A 24,102-nucleotide genomic window follows, 5' to 3' on the forward strand; every position below is an offset into this window, starting at 1 on the left:
GTTGTGCAAATTAAATGTACAATGTTTTGCAATTTGATTGCATCTTTTGACACTCCTGTACTCTATTCACAGAACCCGCAATTGTGATGAATCCCTGTGAGGCAATGAGGCTCAAGCGCTCCCTCTAGCGTGGTAAATGATTCCCACTATAAATCACATACGATGTTCGATGGCAGATGGGCGTTACTTTTAAAGCAGCCACAGATAAAATCCAGAAGACAAGACCATAGTTTAATATGTGGATGAAACCCATTAAATAAGATAAACACTTCTCTTGTTTAAACTATGATTTTTAAAAAATTAATAACACATCAGTACAATTTCATGGAAAGTTCTGACTCATCAATTTCGTTCCTCCAGTACATCAGTGGTTCCCAACCTTTTTGTCTTGTGTACCCCTGAATCCTTGAGTACCCCCACACTCATACTTATTTTACACCAAAGTAGAATGTAACACAACTGATTATGAATCAACATTCAAATTAAATAAATACTAATGTTTGAACAGAGTCAGAGGGCAGCCAAAGGCCTTGCGCCACCAGAGCAGGATCGGAAGGAGGCTGCAAAGCTTGCGCCGCTGGGAAAGAGTCAGCCTGGTGGTGCTGAGGAGCCAGGATGGGGGCCTGCATTTGCGGGGGTGCCGGGAAGAGGGCCTGGCACTGCAGGGGAGCCGGCATGGGAGCCTGTAGTTGCCGAAGTGCCTGGAAGAGGGCATGGCACTGCTGAGGCTCCGGGTGCAGAGGATCTGGCATGGGAGCCTATCATTGTCGAGGTGCCAGGAAGGGTGCCTGGCACTGCCGAGACATCAGGACGGGGGCCGGCATTTGCTGAGGCGCCGGGAAGATGAGCCTGGCACTGAAGAGGTACTGGGACGGGGGCCGGCATTTGCTGAGGTGCCGGGAAAGGGGCCTGGCGCTGCAGAGGAGCTGGCATGGGAGCCTGTAGTTGGTGAGGTGCCGGAAAGAGGGCCTGGCACTGCTGAGGCACCAGGTGCAGAGAAACCGGCATGGGATGACGAGGTGCCGGCAAGGGGGCCTGGCACTGCTGAGGCACAGGGACGGGGGATCGCGTTTGCTGAAGCACCGGGAATGGGGCCTATAACTGCCGAGGAGCTGGCATGAGAGCCTTCCACCGTAGAGGTTGGGACGCGTACGAGACACGAGGGGCTGGGAGTACACATCGTGAGGAAGGTAACACAGAAGAAACGTGATGAACGGGACTAGGTGAAGAAGTACGCCGTGAACGAGGTGCCGAGTATATTGGCTTGGGTAAAGGTTCGTAATGACGTGATTTGGAAAAAGGTGAGGGGGAACCAGATTCTCTACCTGGGCGTCTACGTTGGCCACCCCGTGTAAATGGCCAACCGGGCGCCCAAGCTAGGGTTTGATGTAAAGTGTTCTGGAGTGGACACTAAGGAATCATAATCAGAAAAAGGTAACAAAAACTGACAAGGGCTTGAATACTGACTTGGGAAGGTACTTGGAAAATCAAAATCAGAATCGGAAACTAAGGGATAATCATCGTACAAAAACCGAGGAGGGGGGCTTGAAAAAGCAGGAAGCCCAAAATCAATGTCAGAATCAGATTAACCAAATCATGGCCATCTTCAGTGTCAGAAAAATCAGAGTCTAAAAACAAAACATCGGCTGTTAAACTAGAAGGGGACTGTACAAAATTTGGACAAGTGGCAAAGATGAGAGAGACATGGAAGAAAAGGCTTGAGGGATTGTGTCTGAGTCTGCTGGGTCCATGACTGGTCAGTACGTTGTCATATGAGGATCGGGATTTGGATCCATACGCAGATATGACACGGAAGTTGAAGAGTAAAAAGTCTTTATCAAGAAAAATACAAAGTAACAACTGAGATCAGGACTGGAAGAGTTTGCATCCACACTCAAAAAAGGGTTGACGTACTAACAATGTGTCAGTGTGTAACTCAAAACTTTTAAATTGTAAGACTTCAGGCTTATGGCATCATAAAGGACAAATAAAAGGACCATAACATCTGCAGAGCAACTGATACAACATATAAACAACCAGTCATAACAAGCAATGTCGTTTCTCCTGTTGTCCCATGAAAGGATATTTTTTTTTTGGTACTTAAATATTGTAAGAGCTCCCCGAAGTATCATGAAACCAGGAATGACAGTGGTGAACCATCATCATTCCAGGGAGAAATGGGATTGGAAAAAATGTTGTGTTAAGAGACATCATTAAAATTAGTGCAAATGTTCTACTTAATTGTGGAAGAGTATTTCCATGATTTGTCTCCAAGAAGACCACGTATTGGTGGTAGTGATTTTGGGGGGAGGCGGGGCTTGCAAGGAGCAAAAGTATTGGGGAGGCGGGGCTTGCAAGGAGCAAAAGTATTGGGAGTCTAGGGTAACAGGAAAGGGTTATGTGATGAGTTCAGATTTTATACACAATTACCAAGTGATGGCTACACAGGGGTAAGTACAGAGGCATCATTTATTAGTAGATATACTTGGTCAGGTTAGAGTTGAGCAATATTGCCAACTGAGGTCATCTGGTAGCCTGAATACTGTGAGCAAACATTTTATTTCTTCTCTGACCCCGTGGACATATTCCAAGATCCCTTGGACAGGAGTGGTTCAGGGAGCATCAAACAAAATTTTGAAACATGAGTGACCACACCAGAGTCCACCCCTTAAATTCTTTTGAGAATATTTTTGTGTAATCCAATGGTAGGTGGAAATAAAAAATGAGATATTGCACAATTATGCTTATTGAAATGATCTCAGTTTGAGTGAATTCTATCGTGAAGCTAAAGAGGGGTCCAATAAAATATGAGTGACTTTTCATTGGCAGGGCAGTGTACATCTGCCCGCCTCCAGCGATGAGGATGTGGTTCTGGTTGCAACGCTGCAAATGGAAAATAAACCCACTACGTACACTGGAATCCTCTACTCTCTCAAAAGAGCCAAATCAAAGCAAACATGTTATGTTCAGTACCCCGAGAGTGTGGAGATTGTTGGATACAATTTGCGTTGATTCATGCATTTCTCTCTTTCGATGAACAGCGAGTTGGATTTACACATAATGTCCTTCTCGAGTGTCATGCGGGTGTCCTCCAGGTGGGACAGTGAGCTGCGGGCATCGCTTAGCTGCTGCTGCAGAGATGCCAGGGTGGCGTCGATCTCCCTCACCTCCCCTTCCAAGCTGTGCTCAGGCAGGAAATCAGATGTGAGACAGGATACAATCGTGTGTGTGTGTGTGTGTGTGTGTGTGTGTGTGTACCTCATCTGGGGTTCATCCCTGCAGAGCTCCATATTGGGTCTGTGATAGCGGCGGTACAGCCTGGACTCAGCCACTCTCTGTGGGGCATCTTTGTCATCGATGGCCTTCTGCAGAGCCACGATATTCCTCTCCTGAGCTCCAATCTGCGCCAGGGTCTGCACACGTACGCAAAACACATAATAACAATCCAGAAAGCAGTGGCGGGCCGTGCGTTTGGTACCTGGGCCTTCAGTAGGCTAAGGATTTACTCCACTCAATCCACGCTTTAATATAGAAACCTTCAATACTACACAAAAATGCAGAAGAGCATGCAACTGTGCTACACACATCATCTGGAGCCCCTTGGAATCAATATATATTTAATAATGTGACCAAAATAGAGCAAATTGAAAATACATCACTCACCAGAGAAGCAGATTATAAAATGTATTAACGCGTGCAGATTGCTACACACATGACTTGCTAGTCGAAATTGGCTGGGAGAAGTTTTGCTCTGACCAACCAAGCAGAGGGGAAATGCTGATGTCATCCTCTGAGTTGAAATGTGATTTGTTAAAGAAACATTGCCTATATAGTTCAAATTACATCAACCAGCACTAATGATTCTGAAGGCCCTGGATGGATTACATTGTTGACATGGCAGCGCAAAGAGGCTGCAGCCAAGAAAAGAAGCATTGTGAAATGCAGTCAATAAACTGTCTGGAAAAAATATAATACAATACAATGTTATGGAACAAATATAAGAATTTAAATGTAAACGCAGGTCAGTCCTTCTGATAGTGTTCAGACCAGCAGAGAAGTCCTTGTTGGCCCAGCCCGCCCACTACTGCCAAAACATCTGTGCGCATTCTTGTCAGCGTCTGCGTTTGTGTGTGTTGACCTGCTTGAACTGCATCTCGAGCTGGATCTTGGCATCCATCTGTTCTGCACAGCGCTGGAGGAAGGCTTGGTCCACATTGGAGCATTGGACTCTCAGGTCCTTAGTGGTGTCCAATAGCACCTGCTGCACCAGCTCACTGATAATCAACACATACACACGACAATTAGTAGCCCAGTCATGCTGTTTGTTGTGGGCCAAACAGTCTGAACCAAACAATGCTCCAGCCTGAGATCCTTAGAGGCCTTTTCCTCCCGGAAGGCCCTGTGGAGGTTGTCTTGTGTGAACTTAATCCATGAAGGCACATCAGACATCCTGTAAGGCCAAAGGAACATTAATGGCTCTGTTTACTTTTGGTTCATGGTTAATTGTACAGCATGAACTGTATTACTCACTGCTCCAGCATAGCGGCTGAAATGGAGTGGTGCTGTGTGTCTGTACTCTTGTCGTTGAATCTTCCACATTGGAGGTCCAAGGCGTAGGCCTCGTACTTATCCGACCAGTCAAACTCTAATGCCTTCTTGGTATCTCTGTTCAACCTGATACAAAAGGACAAAAGAATGAAAGTCATTTCAGACTTTGTTTTAAAAAGAAAGTCAACCCCAAAAATGTATTCACAATAATATGTTCTATGTAGGCCCACTTGTCTAAACATGGCATTCTGACTAATATTGCATTTGTGGAATATGAGCTAAGCAGTAAAATACACCTTTTTGTTTTTTTTTTTTTTTTTTTTTTAGCAATTTCAGGGGGCGGCCATTTTGTCACTTCTGTCGACTGAAAATGATATCACAGTTGCTCAGGGCTCCCTGTGTGGAGTTTGCATGTTCTCCCGTGCCTGCGTGGGTTTTCTCAGGGTACTCCGGTTTCCTCTCACATTCCAAAAACATGCATGGTAAATTGATTGGACTCTCGAAATTGCCCCTAGGTGTGATTGTGAGTGCGGATGTTTGTTTGTCTCTGTGTGCCCTGCGATTGGCTGGCAACCAATTCAGGGTGTCCCCCGCCTACTGCCCGAAGACAGCTGGGATATGATATGGGATGGATGGATGAAACTATTTGGTTGGTCTTTGACCTTGAGTATTGAGTCATTTGCAAAATCAATGTTAAAAAAATGAAACTAGGCACAAATTAACTTTTCTGATAATCCTTATAGTATAGTATCAGTTCAGGCGATTTTCTCATGGTGTAGCTGTCTGACAATGACTGGTCCTGTCATTCCGCTAATGTCTGGGGCAGGTTAGAATATTGCTGGTGAAGGAGAAAAACAGTCCTTCGGAGAGTTAAGACAGAGTACAGAAACCTTCCCCGGCATGTAGACTTTATCAAAGCAAGTGGAGACAAAGCAATTTCCCTATTAGAGGACAACAACATTACTATACAGTAACAGTGAACAGAACGTGACACTCACTTGATCTGAGTAGCAACCTGGTCTATGGTTCTCTTCAGAAGGGCCTGGACATTCCTGATCAAGTCCACTTCCTATTTGAACACAGAAATGATACACATAAACCATTCGTGCTGCCATGTCAGAAGTGTGGTGTTGACCGATGTTAATTAAACTATATTCGCAATAGGGCTCTTCCTTTAACAAATCAGATTTCAAATTTGCCACAGAGGTTCAGCTAGCTGGTTCAGAGTAATGTCAGCATTTTTCTGTCCTCTGATTGGTTGATTAGAGCAAGCCAAAGTTGACTAGGAAAAGACATCTGCAGTGAATTGCACACATTACACTTGGTAATAAGCATCTGTGGCGAGTATGATATGTTTTTTTATTTTGTCATTGAGACAGTCTACAGTGTCAGTCTTCCCCAAATAAGCTCTGGATATCGGAACAGACCCTCAAAATTATTGACCGCTGCCATGAAGCCTGCCTCCATGAGAAAGTGAGGAAGAGCTCCATTACACCTGAATCCATGGCAACATGATAGAATGGCCACCTGAACCACCTGGGCAATGTGGTTATTCCTGAGGACAGGGAAGATTCTGGCCCTTTTTCCATAGATAGGTGCACATGCATTCGGCGTAAAAACTGGCACATTCATTTTCATGCCGGGGCAAGTGTATGTTTGCGAATTTGGCAGACCGTGTTACACCTGTTCTGGCGGCCCGAGAGCGTTTTCTATTATGTGCACCTGACAAGATGTTAAAAAAAGTAGACTAAACTTTAGACATGTGAAGCTAGGTCTAATTTGTGGTGCAAGTGGTGTGGATTCGATCCAGGCGTAGGCTGCGCTCTGCTGATGTGCGGTGCAGGTCATATTTCATTTATAAATATGACATCAGTGTGCGTCAAACTCTATGAATCACTGTGGAAGTAAATTCCTTGAATACATTACTATTATTATTATCATCTTTAATATATTTGTAAAAGCATCCCCCTGACTGCAGCGCAACTAGTGTGTGTGCGAGTGTGTGGGGGTGTGTGTGTCTGTGATTGGGTGGTTGTGGGGGTTGTCATTCAGAGATGAATGATCGGGCCTCCAAGTGCCCACTTCACAGCGGTCAACTTTATATCAACTGCATTTCCTTATAAATGTACTTTCTGTGCCTATCTTCTGAACAGACCCCAGCGAGTCCGTGATGCTTCCAATTAAACTGTGCGCCTCTCCTGTGCTGACTTTAAAGGAAAATGAGGGGAGCCACTTCGATTGGCCGAGTATCAAGTCAACGCATCGGGACAGCATATTGACCAGCACCCCCCTCGCAAGAGCCTGAATAAATAATGAATAATGTACAGATTTTCTAGCCAAAATGAAAAAGCCATTAAGTAAGAGGCAAAGTAGACACACTACTGTATTTGCTTTAGAGGGCCACATAAAATGATGTAACCGTCTGAATCAGGCCCTTGGCCTTGAGTTTCACACCTATGTTTTATGGGGTAAGGTGGGGAGACAGTTTTTTTTTTTTGCGTGCTGGTCCATATGCATTTTTTGAAAAGTTGTGACGTTAATTTCGGTTAACAGCAGATGGCAATACTGCCCAACAGGGCAACCGCCTGAAAAGGATGAAAATTGATGAATCTGTTAAAGTTACATTACACAATATTAATGAGAATGTATATATATATTTTTATTTTTATTTTTTTTTACATTTAGTTCCCATTCAAGCAATTAAAGTAATTTGTTGAATTATTTGTCAATACATTTATTTGGCTCATATGGCTCAATATGTTGGGATTCGGGAAAGATTGTTCTATTCTATCTAAGCCTATCGTGCTTACCTTGAGCAGCTCCTCCTCTACACAGTCCCGGACCAGGTCTGGTCCCAGTCGTCGGCTCCTGCAGGTCAGGTTGTCGACAGCGATGGCGTAGGGAGTCTCGGTGGCGTCCAGCGCCCTCTCCAGTCTCATCTTGAGCGCCTGCAGGGCCGTCGTATCGGACAGGAGCCGGCCGATGTGATCCTGCAGCTCCGACTTCCAGAGGTGGATGTCTTGCAGCCTCTCTCCCAGCAAGCGGGTCCCCTTGGTCTGGGTCTTCACAGTGGTGGCCTCGGTGCCTTTGCGCAGGACCCTGGACTCCTCCTGGATGGTCTGGGCCGTGAAGTGGTCGGCACCGGCCTGCTGCAGGAGGCTGCGGTAGCCGGCGAACCACTCGGCCGGGGTGTATTTAGCGGAGCGGAAGCCCGCGGTAGCTAAGCCCGAGGACGGCTCTAAAGGGGCTCCTTGCTCCTGCAGGAGCCCCTGAGCCACCGCTCTGCCATCATAGGGTGGCTTTGACACTAACACCTCCGCGCTCATTTTCTTACAACGACTAAAACAATTCAAATAGAGTAAAAGCAGCAGTGAGCAACTACAAGTGACACAAGACAGTGCAGCATGGTGTGTTTGTTTATGGTTTCCTGGATACAAGAAGCAACTCTGGTAACTTGAGGAGTGTTTAGCCAATTAACAAAATGGCCTAGCATTCTAAATTATTCAAGTGTGTATGGTAAGATATCCCTATACCCCAAAGATATGCCATTTTCTGACCTGCACATTATTTGCTTTGCTTTGGATGAAGCCATAACTAGCGATTCAGTCATGAAGTCGGCCACAATGTATAAATAAACAATAATGTGAGGAGCCAAAAAAAAAGATGGAATTTCTCTATTTGGTATTACTATCTGACAACCTTTTCTGCCTTTTCGTACGTATGCCGTGTAACAGAGCCCTTTTAGAAATTCGTTCTGCTATGTGTAGTCCACTCATCAGATCTCACCAAATAGAAGCGTTTGAAGCACGTCAATCCACGATTTGGTCTCGTCATGTAAGCAATGTAGACTGTTCAATATGTAGTTGGGAGATTGTACAAAAGGTGCCGAACGTGGAACGCTATAGTGAGTTGCCGCTAGAGGACGCCGTCGACCTACAAACAGTTTTGGACGCCTGTTAAGTTGTTTTAACAGGGAGCCTCAACCTTCATTTTGAAAGGATGCAGAACCCACGCGGCCATGGGGTCCCAAGCAAAACTAGACATTGGGGCCCTCTATATCTACCAATAATATTGACGATTCGTCGGAGTTGTTACAGAAGTGTTACTCAACAAGAGAGGACTGCAGTTAATTAAATTACTAAACATTCATAAAAAGCAATGATACAGAATTGTATTTCGACTTACTAAAGCGAACAAAAATGAACCAGGAACCATGCATTTACTGCATTTGTAGTGCAAGAACAATTAAAGAAAGTAACCAATAAAATGACATGCCAGCATTGCTCCGACTTCACATATGCTAAAATTGGAATGATGACATGCCAGTATTTAATAATCTAACGGAATAGTGGCATCTGAAATAAAAATGACAAAAAAACAAAGTTGAATTACTAGGACTTAAAACTTTGTAAAACGTGCAAAAGCTTTAGTAAAAAAAACCAAAAAAAACATCAAACTTAATCAATATGCAACATTTTCTGTTATACGAAAAATCGAACAAACAAAAAGAATCCAGGCTTATTATTTTGTTGATCGTTGGTTGCTCTTGGGGTCCCCTAGTGGTGATCTGCCGGGCCCTGAGCAGGTGTTTCGTTCGTGTATTTGGCTGGCGAATGAGATGTAAACAGTTGTGTTGTTGAAACGTGCCGTAGTCTAACCGAAATCATAATTAATATTTCTGTTAGAAACACTTTTAGTCCATGAATATAAATGAATCAAATGTAACTGAGTGTGTTTTGATGACCGCGCTGCAGAATTTTGTTCATTGTGCACCGTTAACTTTGACATGGCAAATAGAGTATTTGCAACTGTTCATAATTCCCTCAACCTTGACTAAGAAAAACAACCCCATGATGCTGCCACCACCATGCTTAACTACAGTTTCGGTGTTCTTTTGGTGATGAGCTCTGGCGTGTTGACGCCAAACATAACTTTTGGAATTAAGGCCAAAAACTTTGGTTTCATCAGACCATAACACATTTTCCCACGTGTTTAGGAGATTTTGTTGTTGGCATTTAACACAAGGTAGACTGTTTTTTGTCTGTTTCTTTTTTTTTAAATCCACTTCATATAGTCTTTTATAGTGAGTTACTGAGCCCCCAGCAAAAATTATTACACTGGCCAACTTCTGCACGCTTGGAATAGCCTGTAACAGTATTATGGCCTGTCTATACATTAACTGTAATAAATCATTCTGTGGCGGTTGACATCAAGTTAAGTGTGTGCATTTGTCATCCTGTGCTTCTTGGAGACTCAATGGAAACCAGACATACTTACAGCCTAAAATATTTTGCCACCTTTTAAAACTGCTGACCCCGCAATGACCTGACCGCGGCATCATGAACTAGCATGGCCATGTCGGTGGTACACGGGGAGCGAGCGCTGATATTTCCCCTGAGCTCAGCCATTCCCTGGCCTCTTGCTGACCACACAGCTGTGCCTCTTGCATACTGCAAGTCAAACCGTTTCCATACCTCACACACCCAAACCTTAGCAGTCGGAACCCTGAGCAGAGGGATAAGAGTGTCCCGGATTAGTGAGGATGCCAAGGGGACCTGGGGCTGTTGCCAGGGGGAAATTTCCACGGGTGGGCGCAGGCCAGCTGGTGCTTGGCTTTTTGCTGCTGACATGAGAGCAACACACAAGACATGTGCGCCCCAAAGTTTTCTTAAGCAACAAGCCAGGAGTAACATAGCCTCACGCCCAAACATGAAGCCGAGTAGTGTGCCATATTTATAGATAATCCTCTCAAGTTTTCAGAGCCTTCCTGCAACCTTGAGACTGTGTTATGTCTATTCTTGGTTGCTTCCTTTCACTTGTCTCCACACCTTGTTACATTTACTTGATGACTGGCAAACCATACTTAAGACTCTTTACAACCCTCTAAATATTGGTAATTGCAATCATTCAACTATAACAAATTCAATGTTAAATCTGATTAAAATTACTAGTAGCAATCGTGAGACAAACCACTTGACTGCTTACTCTTCTGTTTTGCTGTACAATAGTTCACAAACATACACATTTTTTTATACTGTTGTTCCTTTTCAGTGTCGCAATACTTTCTTGAAAGTCAACTACATGAAAAACAAGTCTGGTCCCCAGGCCATTTGCGGCCTGCTGTCTATTTTTTTTGCAGCCTTTGACACGCACCAAACATAACTTCTGACAGCCTACATGAGTGAGTGAAAGTGTGGGTGTCGAATTTTGGGCGGGTTGCAAAAACTCACTCCACCCACAGAGGTGAGACACCCCTAACTTGGTTTAACCAGGAACTTTTCTGGATACGCAAAGCTAAAACATTATCAGAACCTTTATTCATAAAGCCCCAGCGAATATGGATTAGTGTCAGAGGAAAAAATGGTTTGCTTTTCTTTCTGCTGCATGTCAAGATCTGATTTGTGAACATATTACATTCATGATCCACATTGTCAGTTTACGACGGATTGCAAGGAATTAAGATGCCATAAAGTTTTATTGCCCCCTAGTCAATGTACAACATACAGTATTTATTTTTGTGCATTTTAGTAGTGCACATGATATGATGTTTTTCACATTTAGCAGACGCGTATAAATCAGTTCCGCGCACTTTTTAAAAATGGTCCAAAAACATGCAGATCAATTAAAAACCATTGTTTTCTGTAAATAGACACTTTGCAAAAACATATACACTATAAAGACTCACAGAGCTGCATATTGTACACTTCTCTGAAAGAAGATTCACTTTTTTTTTTACAGAGAGCTTTTTACAAAGCAAACTTTCAATTCAAGAATGATCAAACAAAGTATCACCTTGAGGAAAATCGGCAACCTCTTAAAATAATGGCCAGTCAGATTTGGACTTTTTTTTTGTTTTGCCTTAAACATCTCACGAACCCGGCCAGTGGCCAACCCGGCTAAAATCAGCTACATCATTAGCTGAACAGATCATTCAATTCCATCCCAGAAATGAAACTGTTAATAAATATAATATAATCAATATTTGGTTGAGTTTTGGGTTTTTTCTGAAGAAAAAAAAAAATACTTAGGCCATTATTTTACAAATGTGACAGAATATAACAAGTCTGTAAGTATTGCAAACATGGTGCTTCATATCTCACATTTCAATATTGAACGATTTACAAACACTCATCTTGGTACAACCACTGGGTAACAGCATTATATTAAAGTACAAATTATTACCATGATAACAGCGGTATTCAATGCTTCAGTGACTCGAGGTACAGTATAAATAGATGTGCTAACCATCCGTGTTACTAGTCCGTTACCTCCACCAAGAATGTTGACTTTGTTTAACGTAGTCCATGTGTGGTTTGATAAAGCAAATTGGATTTTTGGGATAATTGCTGAATATTCTTGTAAGGACGTTCCCTTAAATAGGAATTCACACAAGTCAAAAATTAATGAACAGCCGCCTATTCATAATGCCAGAAAACTCAATAGCAATTTACAATATTACTTAATACCGCATGTAAAGTATTTTGACCCTCCCTGTTCAATCACCATGCTGAGTTTATCTAGGATATTACATTTGATTCCCTTGGAACCACATGACGAAACACCGCCTTTGCCATCAATAGGTCACTAATTTTGCAGGTGACAAAAGCTTGGCAGAGGTCCACCCTTTACAGCTTTGCTGCACAGCAACAATACAAGTTTGTAGATCCCGCACAGGCAGTGTTCGGCGCATCTCCGTGACGGACTGAAGACGGCCACCATTCTCAAGATTTCAGGATGTGACACTTTGCATTCCCTCAGTCAGCGTCGATGTGACAAGGGTTGGTTCCTTCTCTCCGCGCTCTGCCGTAAAGCCTCAGGAAGTCCTTGTAGCGAGGCGCGCAGCCAAGCCACGCTTCGCCAAAATGGACCGAGCCGGTCAAAAGGTACTCATCTCCTCCGTGGGGAACGCCACACTTTGTGGGAACGTTGACACGCCCCGTCCAGCGCCGCACTCTGGCCCCGCCCCCGGCAAACACCCCGTTCTTCTGGTGGAATAGTCGACTCAGACTCAGCTCGGCCTGGGAGTGTTCGTCGGTAATCGACAGCACGCTTTGAAAGATGCCGCTGCCCGCTACAGAGACAACGCAGACATTCTATTTATTTACAGTGCATCAATGTTGGCTGGTGTGTGCAGTGTAGGGCAAAACAATTCAACATATTCAAATTAACATTGCAATGTAGTGTAGAATTAGTTTTGGTACAATGACAGATTTGTGAAAACTCCAGAAACAATGAAGATGGGGAAACTGAGCTTTTTTTCTTTTACCATTTCAGAAAAAAAAAAAAAAATCCTTGCACGTGTGAATATGACTACAGCTTTATGGTATGTGTGAATCTGGTGTTTGTATTTACCAAAGTCACTGGTGCAGACAGCCAAAAGGACGTCTTCATCCGAACATGGTTGACACGTGACTACAATAGGAAAAAGGAAAATGATATTAGCATCCCATTATTCCCAGCTTCAACATAAGATTCCTCAGTGTGTGGTTCTTTGAATTTGTACTTAACGGTAAACGAGCTGTCACTTGTATAGCGCTTTTCTACCTTCGGTACTCAAAGCACTTCACCCTGTACCTCAATTAACTACTGATGACGTAGCATCAGGAGCAACTGGGGGTTCAGTGTCTTACTCAAGGAAACTTCGATATGGTCACAATGGCAAGGGATCAAACACACAACCTCCTCCTCCTCCCTTGCCAACAAGCTGCTTCACTCACATGGGTGGCGTACCCAAAATGCTGAATGCAATCTGGGGGGCATCTGCTCTTGATTGACAGCCGAGGGACGATCGTCTGACTCTTGCGCTTGACCCCAACATGACCTTTTGATTGGCCTGTTTGTTTTCACAAGTCTGGCTGAGACGAGCTGGCGGGGGATGGGGAGTCGCTCATACTGGCCGAGATGGCTTTAACGGGCAATGTGGCCTTTAGCACACAAAACCACCCAATTTTGTTCTGTCACCTTCGCTCACATCATTGACTAAACAGGCCTGTGCTGAGCAGATTAACATCACATTCGAGATGATCGCCAACAAATTGAGGACAACTACATAATAATGGACTTTGTGAAAACAAACACAATCTGACTTGTGACAGCCGTTTTTTTTGGCGATGACTTGTGTTTACAATGAATTTCAGTATTTTTTTATTTAACTGTGCAAACGCAACAAAGCAAACTGAGGTCTCTGCAAAGTCATTTTGTGTTATGGTGTGACGGAACACATATACACTAATCCTTTTGAGCTTCAAAAAATACTTTTTTTTTTTTTTTAAATGTTCAGTAATAACATCACAGCCCAACAGACCCAACCTCAGTGAGCAAACACTAAATTTTACTTATTCATGTACTGGCTTTGAAATTCAGTGCAAGTCGACCACAATTTTCTGGAAAATCTTTTTCGTATTTTTTGTGGTGCCACCACAAAGGGATACCAGTCATGGCAAAGAGGAAAAGTTAAGTGATAATAACAGAACTGGAACTTTTGGTTTCCATCCACATTCCAAAATCATGCATGTTAGGTTCATTGAAGACTCTAAATTGTCCATAGGTGTGAGTGTGCAGCATAATTAAAAGGCAAGAAGACGCAGAGGAGGTCTCAATAATCATAATACATTTATTTGTGTCTTTGCATATCTATCTGGATAAGTTTATTATCATTAGTAGTCGCCATTACTCACGTCACGCCACTTTTTTGACAGCTGCACAGCTTGACTATTTCCTTGCCGAAAAACATTAGAAGGGACCACAGTAGTGCTTTCGCCAGCTAAAACAGCACATTGGAGTGAGGCTGGTTTGTTAAAAATGGACTGATAGAAATTAAAACTGGGTCAGGCTGTCAGCATCAAAGTGTGCAGATTCCTTTTCACCTAAACTGCCTTTGAACGCTGACGCTGGCGACCGGCACCAAGCCACCAACGTGCTGCAAAGGGCAACTTCAAAATAAAAGCCTACCAAATAATGCATGGTGTGAAAGCCAACTTCAAAATAAAAGCCTGCCAAATAATGCATGGACATCAGTGCCTGTGTAGGCTTTTATTTTGAAGTTGGCTTTCACAGCACCTTTGTGGCACATTTGCGTAATGCATAGTTTATGAATAATTACTGTGTAGACTGGCTCGACTTGTCTTGCACTCTAAAAACAGTTGGGTTAAAAATAACACTATTTTGGGTCAAAAATGGACCGATACACAAATTGGGTCAATTTGACCCACTTTCTTACATTGTTTTGTAAAAACAGCAAATTTATGGGTTGTTTTTCATAAAATTACCCATTTTGGGGTTGTTTTCTGCAAAAACAGCCATGAAAGTTGGGTCAAATTGAACCAAGTTGTGGATTGGTCCATTTTTTACCCAAAATTGTGTTATTTTTAACCCAACTGTTTTTAGAGTGTGTCTTCCCGACAGTGCACACCAAATAAATATAACTGAGGCAGAAAAAAATTCACAAGATTTTTTTTTTTTTTTAACCAATTCAGTAACTTTACCCTAACGTTTGAAAAAATTTGAAAAAAATATAAATAAGTTCCTGCGACTGAATGGCTGGACTGTGAAAAGACAAGCCAATTCGTCAATGGCAGTGAATGAGTTAATATACCGGGGTACTCAAATTACTCAAAGACTCATTTCAACCCGACTTAAAGTACTGCGTTTCTACAAGTTGCATTCAGCAGCAGTGTTGTTTTTGGCAGGCATTTGAGATTTAGTCTTAGTCATAGTCTTTTGGACAAAAATGCCTATTAGTTTTTGTCACATTTAGTCATTCCTATTAGTGTTAGTTTAAGTCTAGTTTTATTCGACGAAAACTCAAAAAGGTTTCAGTCTAGTTTTAGTCGACAGAAACTCCCAAAAAATGTTTGTCTAGTTTTCGTAAATTTAGTCGACAAAAATTCAAAAAGGTTTTAGTCCGTTTTAGTTAAAAATAGGAATACAAGGTTACATACATACATTCCATACATACAGGCATGCATTTTTTAACTGATTCGTCAAAAAATGTAATTACTTTGGCAGCTAACCCGCATTGCTATGGCCAAAAAATCATTCAATATTGGTGGAATAAAAAAACCTGTGGATTCGGTTTATTAATGTACACCCCCTCCCCAACGCGGACCAACCGGTCCGTGGTAGAAAAATTGTTGGGGACCACTGCCTTAATCTACTTTTAATATTTGACTTTACACACAACAAGTGAATGAATTGACATTAGCCTTGATGTTAGCTCAACCAAAATAACTTACGCCTTAAGTCAGCCCATATGCGCCACGAGTTCCGTGGAAAACTTTAAGCACACACTTGATCACAAGCCGATTGTTGAATAACAGAGTGCAAGTAAATGTATCCAGTATATGTCAACAGGACGAGTTGGGACAAAATATCAGCGTGGTGAGCCCTCAGATGTCGCTTGAGATTTGTCATTCTTTCCACTTAGTTTGTGGCCACATTCACCGTTACCGCTGTCTACAATGCATCGTGTTGTTCTTTCTGCTGGGTTGTACAGAAAGTATGTCCATATCTTTCCTTCGTTTCCGACCACCAAGCGCATTTGCTGTCACTGTCGCCATGGTCCATCAAGTGAAAGCGTGTCAGTGTGCGTGAGTCGAGACCAATGACCGCAGACCTGTTTGTGTTTTGTTGTGCCGGTGTGTGCAACGGTGAGTGCGACGCGTGCGCCCCTCGTGCTGTCCCGGCGGTGGGCGTGCCCAAACGAGGATAGGCTGCACCAGCATTGCAATTTTTTGAAAGACAGATTACGTGTACAATAGGAAGGGATGTCATACATTTTGAACGTCTGACGGACCACACGCTAACAATTTTGTCCTGTCTCGACACCGAAAATTCATGTACGTCACGTCAAGTTTTCTTTGTTAAAGAGCCATGTTTAGCTCGTCATCGTCTCGTTATAGTCATGAAAAAAAGGGGCGTTAATGAAATATTTTCCTCATCGTCGACGAAAACAACACTGTTCAGCAGAGGTACAACTTTGTCATTTTTTTGAATATTTAGTTTTGATATGGTCTCTATTGCAAATTTTCACCTAAAGTGTGCGGGTCTGGAACGCATCCGCAATGATGAACTGCATAAACCAAGGTGGAATTTTCTCACCAAAACCAGGGTGAAGGTGCGGGTACAAGTGCGCTCCGGGTCCTCGGCTGGACACCAGCTCATACTGGAAAGCAGTTATCCTCCGACTGATGTCTGCCTGATGGACGGCCTCCACAAACAGAGCTCCGTCGGTGAGGCCGAAACAACGTATTTTTCCCTGCAGCTGCTCGCTCTCGGCCATCAGAAGCGTCAGATCACCAGTTTGCTCCAAATACAAGTGAGAACCCTTCATGACGACACACAGTAAGTATTAGTGCACGTGCACACAAATGGACATGCTTTGTACAGTGGTACCTTGACTAATGAGGGACCCAACCAGGGGCGTTTCAGGAAAATGTGTTGATTTTCCTGAACGGGCCGGTCTGTTTTCGGTCCAGTCGAACAGCGTGACGGCCGCCTCCCCCGCCACCGATTAACTTTCATAGTGTGACGTCTGCTGTATGAAACCCCTAGTTGGTGTTTTTTGGGTGGATTTAACGGCACTTCCATTCACTTCAATTGGGAAAGTTGAGTTGTGATACGAGTGATTTGAGTTACAAGCGTGGCCACGGAAGGAATTAAACTCATAAGTCAATGTACCACCGCATCTAAAATAAAGACAGTACCTGCGAGTGACGCTGGGCTTTAACGCACACATGGAGCCCTGCCATGGTTGCCGATGAAGGTTCTGTGTTTGGGCGCAGGTTGATGATGATGGCGCCGGTTGGGTAGAGCCACTCCAGCGAGCCCTGGGAACAGCGTAAGTAGACCTGTTCCACATCTCTGCGATGCGATTCATGGCTCAGACCGCTAAGAGAGAGAGAGAGAGAGAGAGAGAGAGGAAAAAAATTTTCAGTTCATGGGGTGTAAAGAAAATAACGATGAAATTTCCCTCTTCTACTGATGTGGTCAGCGTGCACGAGCAACCTCAACACTCAAATGACAGGGGGTTATTAAGTCGTTAGAAGTCAGATAAAGGTTACAGCGCCACATGTGAAGTCCTGCCTCTCATTCTTTACAACCTTAGGAGGGGGACAAGTGATCAAAGGCTCCATATGGTTTTATTTAGTTAAGATAGGAAAGGGAGATTAGACATTCCTGTGCTGGGCACTGTGGATTGCATTTCAACATTTTAGATTAGCATGTTAGGTGAAAAAAAATAACAACAGTTTGGGGTAGATATGTCAGGATTTTGGAGAGAAGCAGATTCTCAAAATAGATGTAAGGCAATGCAAGGCAGTTTTATTTACATAGCACATTTCATACACAAAGCAACTCAATGTGCTTCACACAAGCATAGGCAACAGCTACAAGCACTTACAAACACAACAGTTAACATTCAAAAGCAAAACCGAGAAAACAAAAGTAGCTAACAAAATTACAACATTTAAATACATTAGCAGGAAACTTTAAAACATTTTAAAGTCTGATTTTGAGGTCCATATACAAGCCTATATGAACATTTTCTGCCGTTAAACAACAGGTAAACAAGGGTGAAAAGAAAAGTAACTCATTTGGGTCACTTATCTTCATATTGGTTACTCTCAACCAGAGTTTTGCACTCCGCGTGATATGAAAACAATTAATATAATACTGTATGTCTATGCCAGCCACATATAGTGACCGGTAGAGCAATTAAATCCTTTACTTTGCAGATGGTACGTAACCGTACTTTGACTTGTGCCGACATTTTACCGGTGAGTCTCGTTTTCTCATGTAAAATATGTGCTTTGGCTGAAAAAAGTTAGGAAAGACTGCCCGCTAAAATCCACTTTCAGGAACAAAGAATGAAAACAAAAATCCCCTTCAAGATCCTTGAATCTCTCCTTAATAGAACATTCAAAGCAGCCTGCCTTTTTTCGTTTAAAAGCCAAGCGAGGCGCACCCGTGCGATACCTGCCTTGAAGACAAAATAAATAAACGAATAAAATCGCATGAGAAGTCAAAAGTTGAATTTGTGCGTCTGACTGCGCGCATCGCCCGTTTGCTCGCCTCGGGTCCATCCTCACCTTCCTCGCCAGCTGCACTGGTCGCTGGAGTACTGAGCCGCGGTACACAAGGCCCGGTACACAAACGCCACCGTGACCCAGTGCAGTAGCGCCCACGGTCGAATCATGCTGGCCTCTGAGCTGTCCGGATCCACCACTGTCCTCTGGCGCGCCGAACCTCAAGAACCGCTATCCACGTCCGGTGTAACGACGCGCATCAGCTACATGGTGGGCTATTATAGACTCATAACGTACGTGTGTCTTCTGTGTGGAGTGTGCTCGCCACCCGCCTGTTTAAATAAGTTTTCCTGCATGTGCACGGTGGGCGCGTGCCAGAAGATGACTGGACACGCGAGTACTTGCGCCAGGCCACGCCCACAGCCACACCAGCCTGTGACAGCAGTGCGCGTGCACTGCGCACATTTGTGCGCGCGTGTGCGTGCGTGTGTGGAGTTTGAAAGTGAGCAAAGTGAAAACGACTCAGCACCAGCCTCTGGTGACCGAAATACTCAACCAAATTTAGATGTACGTAACATAAATGAATTAAGTCATTTTACTTGAATAAGTAGCCTATTTTTCTGACGTCTTTTGTGTTTTACTGTCTACATTTGAAAAAACAGGTATCGATCTCTACTTTCTACTCATTTTTTTCAGGCTTTTTTACAATCTCCACGGATGGTGACATGACATAAAAATACAAATTCAGTAAGTGAAGCCAAATGCAGTTGAGATATTGATTGATGGATTCAGATCTTGGAGATTTATAAGGAAGGAAGAAATCAGGCAACATGAGAGCATTGATGCAACAGATCCAGAGAAGCAAGCTATTCCCAATCCATGCCCTTATTTAAAGCAACACTGTGTCATATTATCAGTTTTTGTTGATTATGGCGGCGCCATGTGGACAGAAGCGGTAATGTTTTGACAAAAGTTAACCCCATTTCCTATGCGCGCCAGAGCGTAGTGTCGTGAAATCCTGAGATCTCACTGTCCTGCAAGCTGGACTGAATTACATTTCTATTTCCAGTGGCTGTGTGAAAGATGAATCGCGATGAGGTAATGAATCAAATTTTTTTCAAACAATACTTTTGTTTTTCTGTTTGTTTTGGGGCTTCTGCCACGACACCAGTAATAATAGCGCGTAGACGTTAGAATCGACTTCCGTCCTTGTAGCGAAAGGAGGAAGTGAATATGCCGTAAAGCAATTCAGGACATTTGTATTTTTTTTGGTGTGCCAGGGTTGCTTCCATCCTCCTCAAAGTTGCTTAATGCCTGTAAAAAAACGATACAGATTCCCCCAGGGCATTGCAAAAGTCTCATTCAACTACTCGTAAGTCAATATTTCATCAAAAGAGTTGTGAAAAAAATTGATTAAGGTCGATTTCATGCCCAGTTCTGCTTTAAAGCATACCTCAGACCTCCACAATTTGGTTAATTTTAATTCAAGGCGCAACGTTATGAATGAATGGGATGTTACGCCATTGACTGGGCTGTAACCAAGTTATGCAGCCAAATCCGCAAGCAATTTACATTCTGGATTAACAGGTGTAGGCACGCAAAAGTAAAAGGAACAAATACACGGGAACTTGTTCCATTGACAGCCGTCCATTGCCACCTGGCTATGGAACAGCTGAGCAGCCAATTATCCCATTACTTTTGGTCCCTTAAAACATGAGAGGCACATACACAAACTGTTGTAATTCCCAGAGGTGGGCATTCTGGTCCATCAGTCTGTCACTGATGGACGCCCGCTTTGCTGACGGTTGACGAATGATGGACACTTTTCAAAATTATGGACTAAGCACTGACGGAAGTAGATTTTCGTCTGTCGGAGTAATCGTCACTAACCACGTCCACGCCCGTTTTGCTGTTGGACTGACGGACCAAAAGACTTCTTACGGACTAACTGACGGACTGACTGATGACTACAATTTGGTTCATCATGAAAAATGATGGACCGATGAAGGACGGACATCTTGTTCATTTAATTTCACATCCATTGTGGTGATGTTTAGCGGCAAAAAGATGATAATTCTGCCTATGTCCCAATATTTATGGATCTTGCTGTCCAGTATATTCTCACCTAAATGTAGTGAGTTTTTCTTTGAACCATACATCACCCAGCTAGTTTTGTATTACTGCATATGCGTGCCGATGTCAACAATTCTACTGTGTTGTCATGTCAACAAAACAAAGACAGCGGTGACCTAAAACATTTGCACACTACTGTACGTATATATTCTAATTGGGTGAGGAACCACATGCAATGACAAAAGATTAGCATGAAGCAGGATGAGAATAGAAATTCATTAAGTCACTACAACTATCAGCACTCAAATTGTACATATTAGAGAGGAATATCAACACGATGAGTGTGCGTGTGTTTGGGGTTGGGGGACACAAGGAAAAGTCACATGTGCGCTCTAAACTCCTCTTCAGTTTTCCCGTGAGAAAACAGTCGGAACGGCAAGCATCTTGCCCCCTCGTCACATTCCCATTGCGTGCCACAGCAATGAAGTGTATTTCGAGAAATACCTTGAGACCACTGCACTCCCCTTGACACACACACACCCCGCACACACTTCCACCACCACTGACTAATTCAAGGAGACATTCCTCTTAGCAGTATGGGGGACATTAACATTTATTTTTAATTGCAGTCTTGGACCCGACAAGATCAGACAATTATGTAAAATAAGGCCATGGATGGGAGTAGCTTGTTTCTCCGAATCTGTTGCATCATTTCTAAATTCCCTGGTATATGTTTATGCTACTTCCCCCGTGCTGTCCCTGTTTTCCCCCACTTTATTATCGGATCCCCAAGATCTCATTCACTCAAGATTTCAGCCGCGGGGGACTTATTTATTTATTTTTTGATGCTGTGTCGTCATCCGTGGAGGCTGCAAAAAGTTACAAGTACAACAATTCGTACAGACATCTTTTTCTAAACGTAGGGAGTAAAAGTACAACATTGTAGCAGCATTCCTGACATGTTTGTAAATGATGGCGCAACTTAAATTGAAGTCAATAACATTTTTAGCTGTAAATGTTTACCGTGTTTTAAAATCGATCCAAAACTACTACAGTAAATATATTCCAGCTCACCTGACTGTCAGTGGTCTGCCTGGAACGGTCGAGTTAAAATGCACTTGACTTTTTTTCCCCGAATCGGTGGACGCAACCATTGTTGTGGACATAAGGGGGGAGCAGGAGTAAATTCGAAACACCTTTTTATATAGACTATGGAGACAATATAAGAAACATTTATAATATTGCCAATAGTAGGGGTGGCAACTGGGTGGCAGCTGCCACCCTGTAAAACTGCCTATGCAAACATCCTTATACTACAATTCCGCTTGATTATTTTAGTCATTATGGGTTACTTGTTTTAATTGTGAATAAAACGCTCATGAATCTCAGTGGCAACAAAGCAGGGAAATGACATTTACGCTGTCATACTGGCTGTTGACGAGTCCAAACTGTACACTGCCATACCCAAGGCAGGATTTACGTATATGGCCCAACCGTACCTGACCCACAGACCAATGAAAAAAATTGGCACATGGCAGTCACACCTGCTTGGTTTTTGGAATGCTATACGTATGGTGCAATAATGGCTACATATAATAAGACGATTTCTATACCACTTATCCTGTTCAAGGATCATCACAGGTCAGCTGGAGCCTATCCTAAATGTTCTAGAACATAGGACATCTGGTGGGGCATTGAATGCCAGTGACGAAAAAAAAACCAAGCTGAAGTCACCCTTCCAGACTGTCACCCAGAATTATTGTAGCTCATCTCGAAGGACTTTGGGCCATGGTTCAAGTCCCGCACAAGGCATATGTAAAAATGCCAACTAGTTGTTGGAGAAATGCTAGTCTGGTTCTTTGTGTGGTATGCAACACAAAATATAAATCAGAGAGTGATTGAATTATCCATTGAGGGATTAGGATTTAGTATCATAAAGGGGGAAAAAAACTGAGAAATGATACCGAGTGACGGACCTTGATGACTGACGCCGAGCTGCGGAGGCGGCAGAGGGAGTGTCATCCTGCCACTACGGCAGAGGAAGCCACTGATGTGTGCTTTGACCTCATTTTCTCCTTCAATGTCGTACAGAAAGTATTTGACCCGCTCCCATGTTCCACCTGGCCCCTCTCAAGCAGTCCCACGAGGGGGAAACACTTCGTCCGTCCACACAGGGTTTCCTGATGGTGACACACACGCGCACACATTCCTCAGTCTCTGATTTCAACCTTCATGGCTCTAACTTCCTCCATGCTCAAACACAGAACACTCGCCTTTCCTAAAACAACCAAGGAAAAAAGAAAAACCCCACAAAAAACAAAGGGGCCATCTGAACTGTAGTGGTTCACATGCAGCTTGAGTACCCAGCTCAAGGGCACCTTGATTGTAGTTGAAGTAGTTTGTGTGTGTGTGTGTGTGTGTGAGTGTGTGTGGGGGGGGGGTCATACATTTTGTATGACCATCGATAACATACTGTATAAATCATTGCTAAGACAGCTAAGTAACATTGCTTTTTTTTTGTCCAGGGGTCTTCAACCCTGTTCCTCTGGGGCCACTGTCCTGCCTGTTTTCCCTATTTCTCCCTGCTGCAACACACCTGATTCAAATGAGCAGATAATCAGCAAGGTTTTCAGGAGCTTGATAATGATCCTAATCATTTGAATTAGGTGTGTTGCAGCAGGGAGAGATAGAAAAGAGGCAGGACATGACCCCAAAGGGCCCCATCCGGCGCCACAGGAACAGGACTGAATTAAGACCCCTGGTTTAGTCCATTTGGGAGATTCAGAAGTGTCAATAGATTTCTCCATGGAAACTCCACTCAGGAAGGCCAGGGCCGGAATCAAACCCACGACCTCGGAACTATGAGGCGGACGTGCTTACCAGTCAACCACCGTGTCAATAGATTTGTCTGCCACATAATGGTATCAATCCCTGTTTTGAACAAAATTTGCAAGCCACTTTCAACTGATACAAAGCAGGACTTATTAGGTTTCAACTAATTAAAACTAAAAACAACAGTGTAAAGCATAAGTGTCAAACTCAAGGGCGACATCATTTTATGTGGCCCGCGAAGGCAAATCTTGTGTGCTGACTTGACATGTTTCTTTCAAATTGACTTCACTTTTTACACTACCTATGAGATACTGCAAGCATCTGTTAGCAATTTATAGCTATTTACTGGCTTGTGATTTCAAAACTAGTTATCCATCAATTTGTTGTGTATATGCGTTAATATAAGCGGGTCATACGGCTTCAGAGTCGTAACGGCCCTCCAAGTGACACCAAAACTATAATGTGGCCCGTGATCAAAATTAGTTTGACACCCCTGGTGTAAAGTGTTGTTAATGTACAGTCACAACCTAAATCATTGGCAATGGTACAAGAGCTTGTACTAAGGGGAGCCTTATTTCCTGATTTCTTTGCCGTCGCCATAGTGACCATGGATCACCTATTTGAG

The 24,102-nt window shown here is 43.3% G+C and overlaps 3 protein-coding genes across 3 annotated transcripts in view; all 3 read right to left on the minus strand.

Moving 5' to 3' along the window:
- Nucleotides 1–1,816: 1,816 nt before the first annotated feature.
- tekt4 (tektin 4) lies at nt 1,817–8,396 on the minus strand. The gene is made up of 8 exons (XM_086033563.1): nt 8,106–8,396; nt 7,359–7,887; nt 5,547–5,617; nt 4,531–4,674; nt 4,364–4,450; nt 4,139–4,274; nt 3,259–3,413; nt 1,817–3,180 (listed from the first exon to the last, which is right to left on the minus strand). The coding sequence occupies exons 1-8, from the start codon at nt 8,156–8,158 to the stop codon at nt 2,967–2,969; spliced, it is 1,389 nt and encodes a 462-aa protein (XP_085889689.1). The 5' UTR covers nt 8,159–8,396; the 3' UTR covers nt 1,817–2,966.
- A 2,608-nt stretch (nt 8,397–11,004) lies between these two features.
- LOC147145801 (meteorin-like protein) lies at nt 11,005–18,981 on the minus strand. The gene is made up of 5 exons (XM_086034102.1): nt 18,636–18,981; nt 17,253–17,436; nt 16,648–16,873; nt 12,901–12,960; nt 11,005–12,619 (listed from the first exon to the last, which is right to left on the minus strand). The coding sequence occupies exons 1-5, from the start codon at nt 18,740–18,742 to the stop codon at nt 12,303–12,305; spliced, it is 894 nt and encodes a 297-aa protein (XP_085890228.1). The 5' UTR covers nt 18,743–18,981; the 3' UTR covers nt 11,005–12,302.
- A 3,668-nt stretch (nt 18,982–22,649) lies between these two features.
- The window catches only part of qtgal (queuosine-tRNA galactosyltransferase), a 20,737-nt gene continuing 19,284 nt past the window's right edge, over nt 22,650–24,102 (minus strand). The window contains exon 13 of the mRNA XM_086034099.1: nt 22,650–22,825. The gene's annotated coding sequence lies outside the window, so the exon portion shown is untranslated. The remainder of the gene's footprint in view (nt 22,826–24,102) is intronic.

This window comes from Filicampus tigris, chromosome 6, assembly GCF_054856515.1.
Source record: "Filicampus tigris isolate MCC_2025a chromosome 6, RoL_Ftig_1.0, whole genome shotgun sequence".
Classification (NCBI taxonomy): domain Eukaryota; kingdom Metazoa; phylum Chordata; class Actinopteri; order Syngnathiformes; family Syngnathidae; genus Filicampus; species Filicampus tigris.

Bases quoted from the DNA above. Each gene is read 5' to 3' on its own strand.
- tekt4 (XM_086033563.1), bottom strand. From the start codon at position 8,158: ATGACTGAATCGCTAGTTATGGCTTCATCCAAAGCAAAGCAAATAATG. The intron at 5,618-7,358 runs GTAAGCACGATA...GTGTTCAAATAG, and splicing joins TAGAGGAGGAGCTGCTCAAG to GAAGTGGACTTGATCAGGAA. The intron at 3,181-3,258 runs GTACACACACAC...GCCTGAGCACAG, and splicing joins AGGGATGAACCCCAGATGAG to CTTGGAAGGGGAGGTGAGGG.
- LOC147145801 (XM_086034102.1), bottom strand. From the start codon at position 18,742: ATGATTCGACCGTGGGCGCTACTGCACTGGGTCACGGTGGCGTTTGTG. The intron at 12,961-16,647 runs GTGAGAAAATTC...TTCCTATTGTAG, and splicing joins GCACCTTCACCCTGGTTTTG to TCACGTGTCAACCATGTTCG. The intron at 12,620-12,900 runs GTAAATACAAAC...TTGTCTCTGTAG, and splicing joins TGTCTGCACCAGTGACTTTG to CGGGCAGCGGCATCTTTCAA.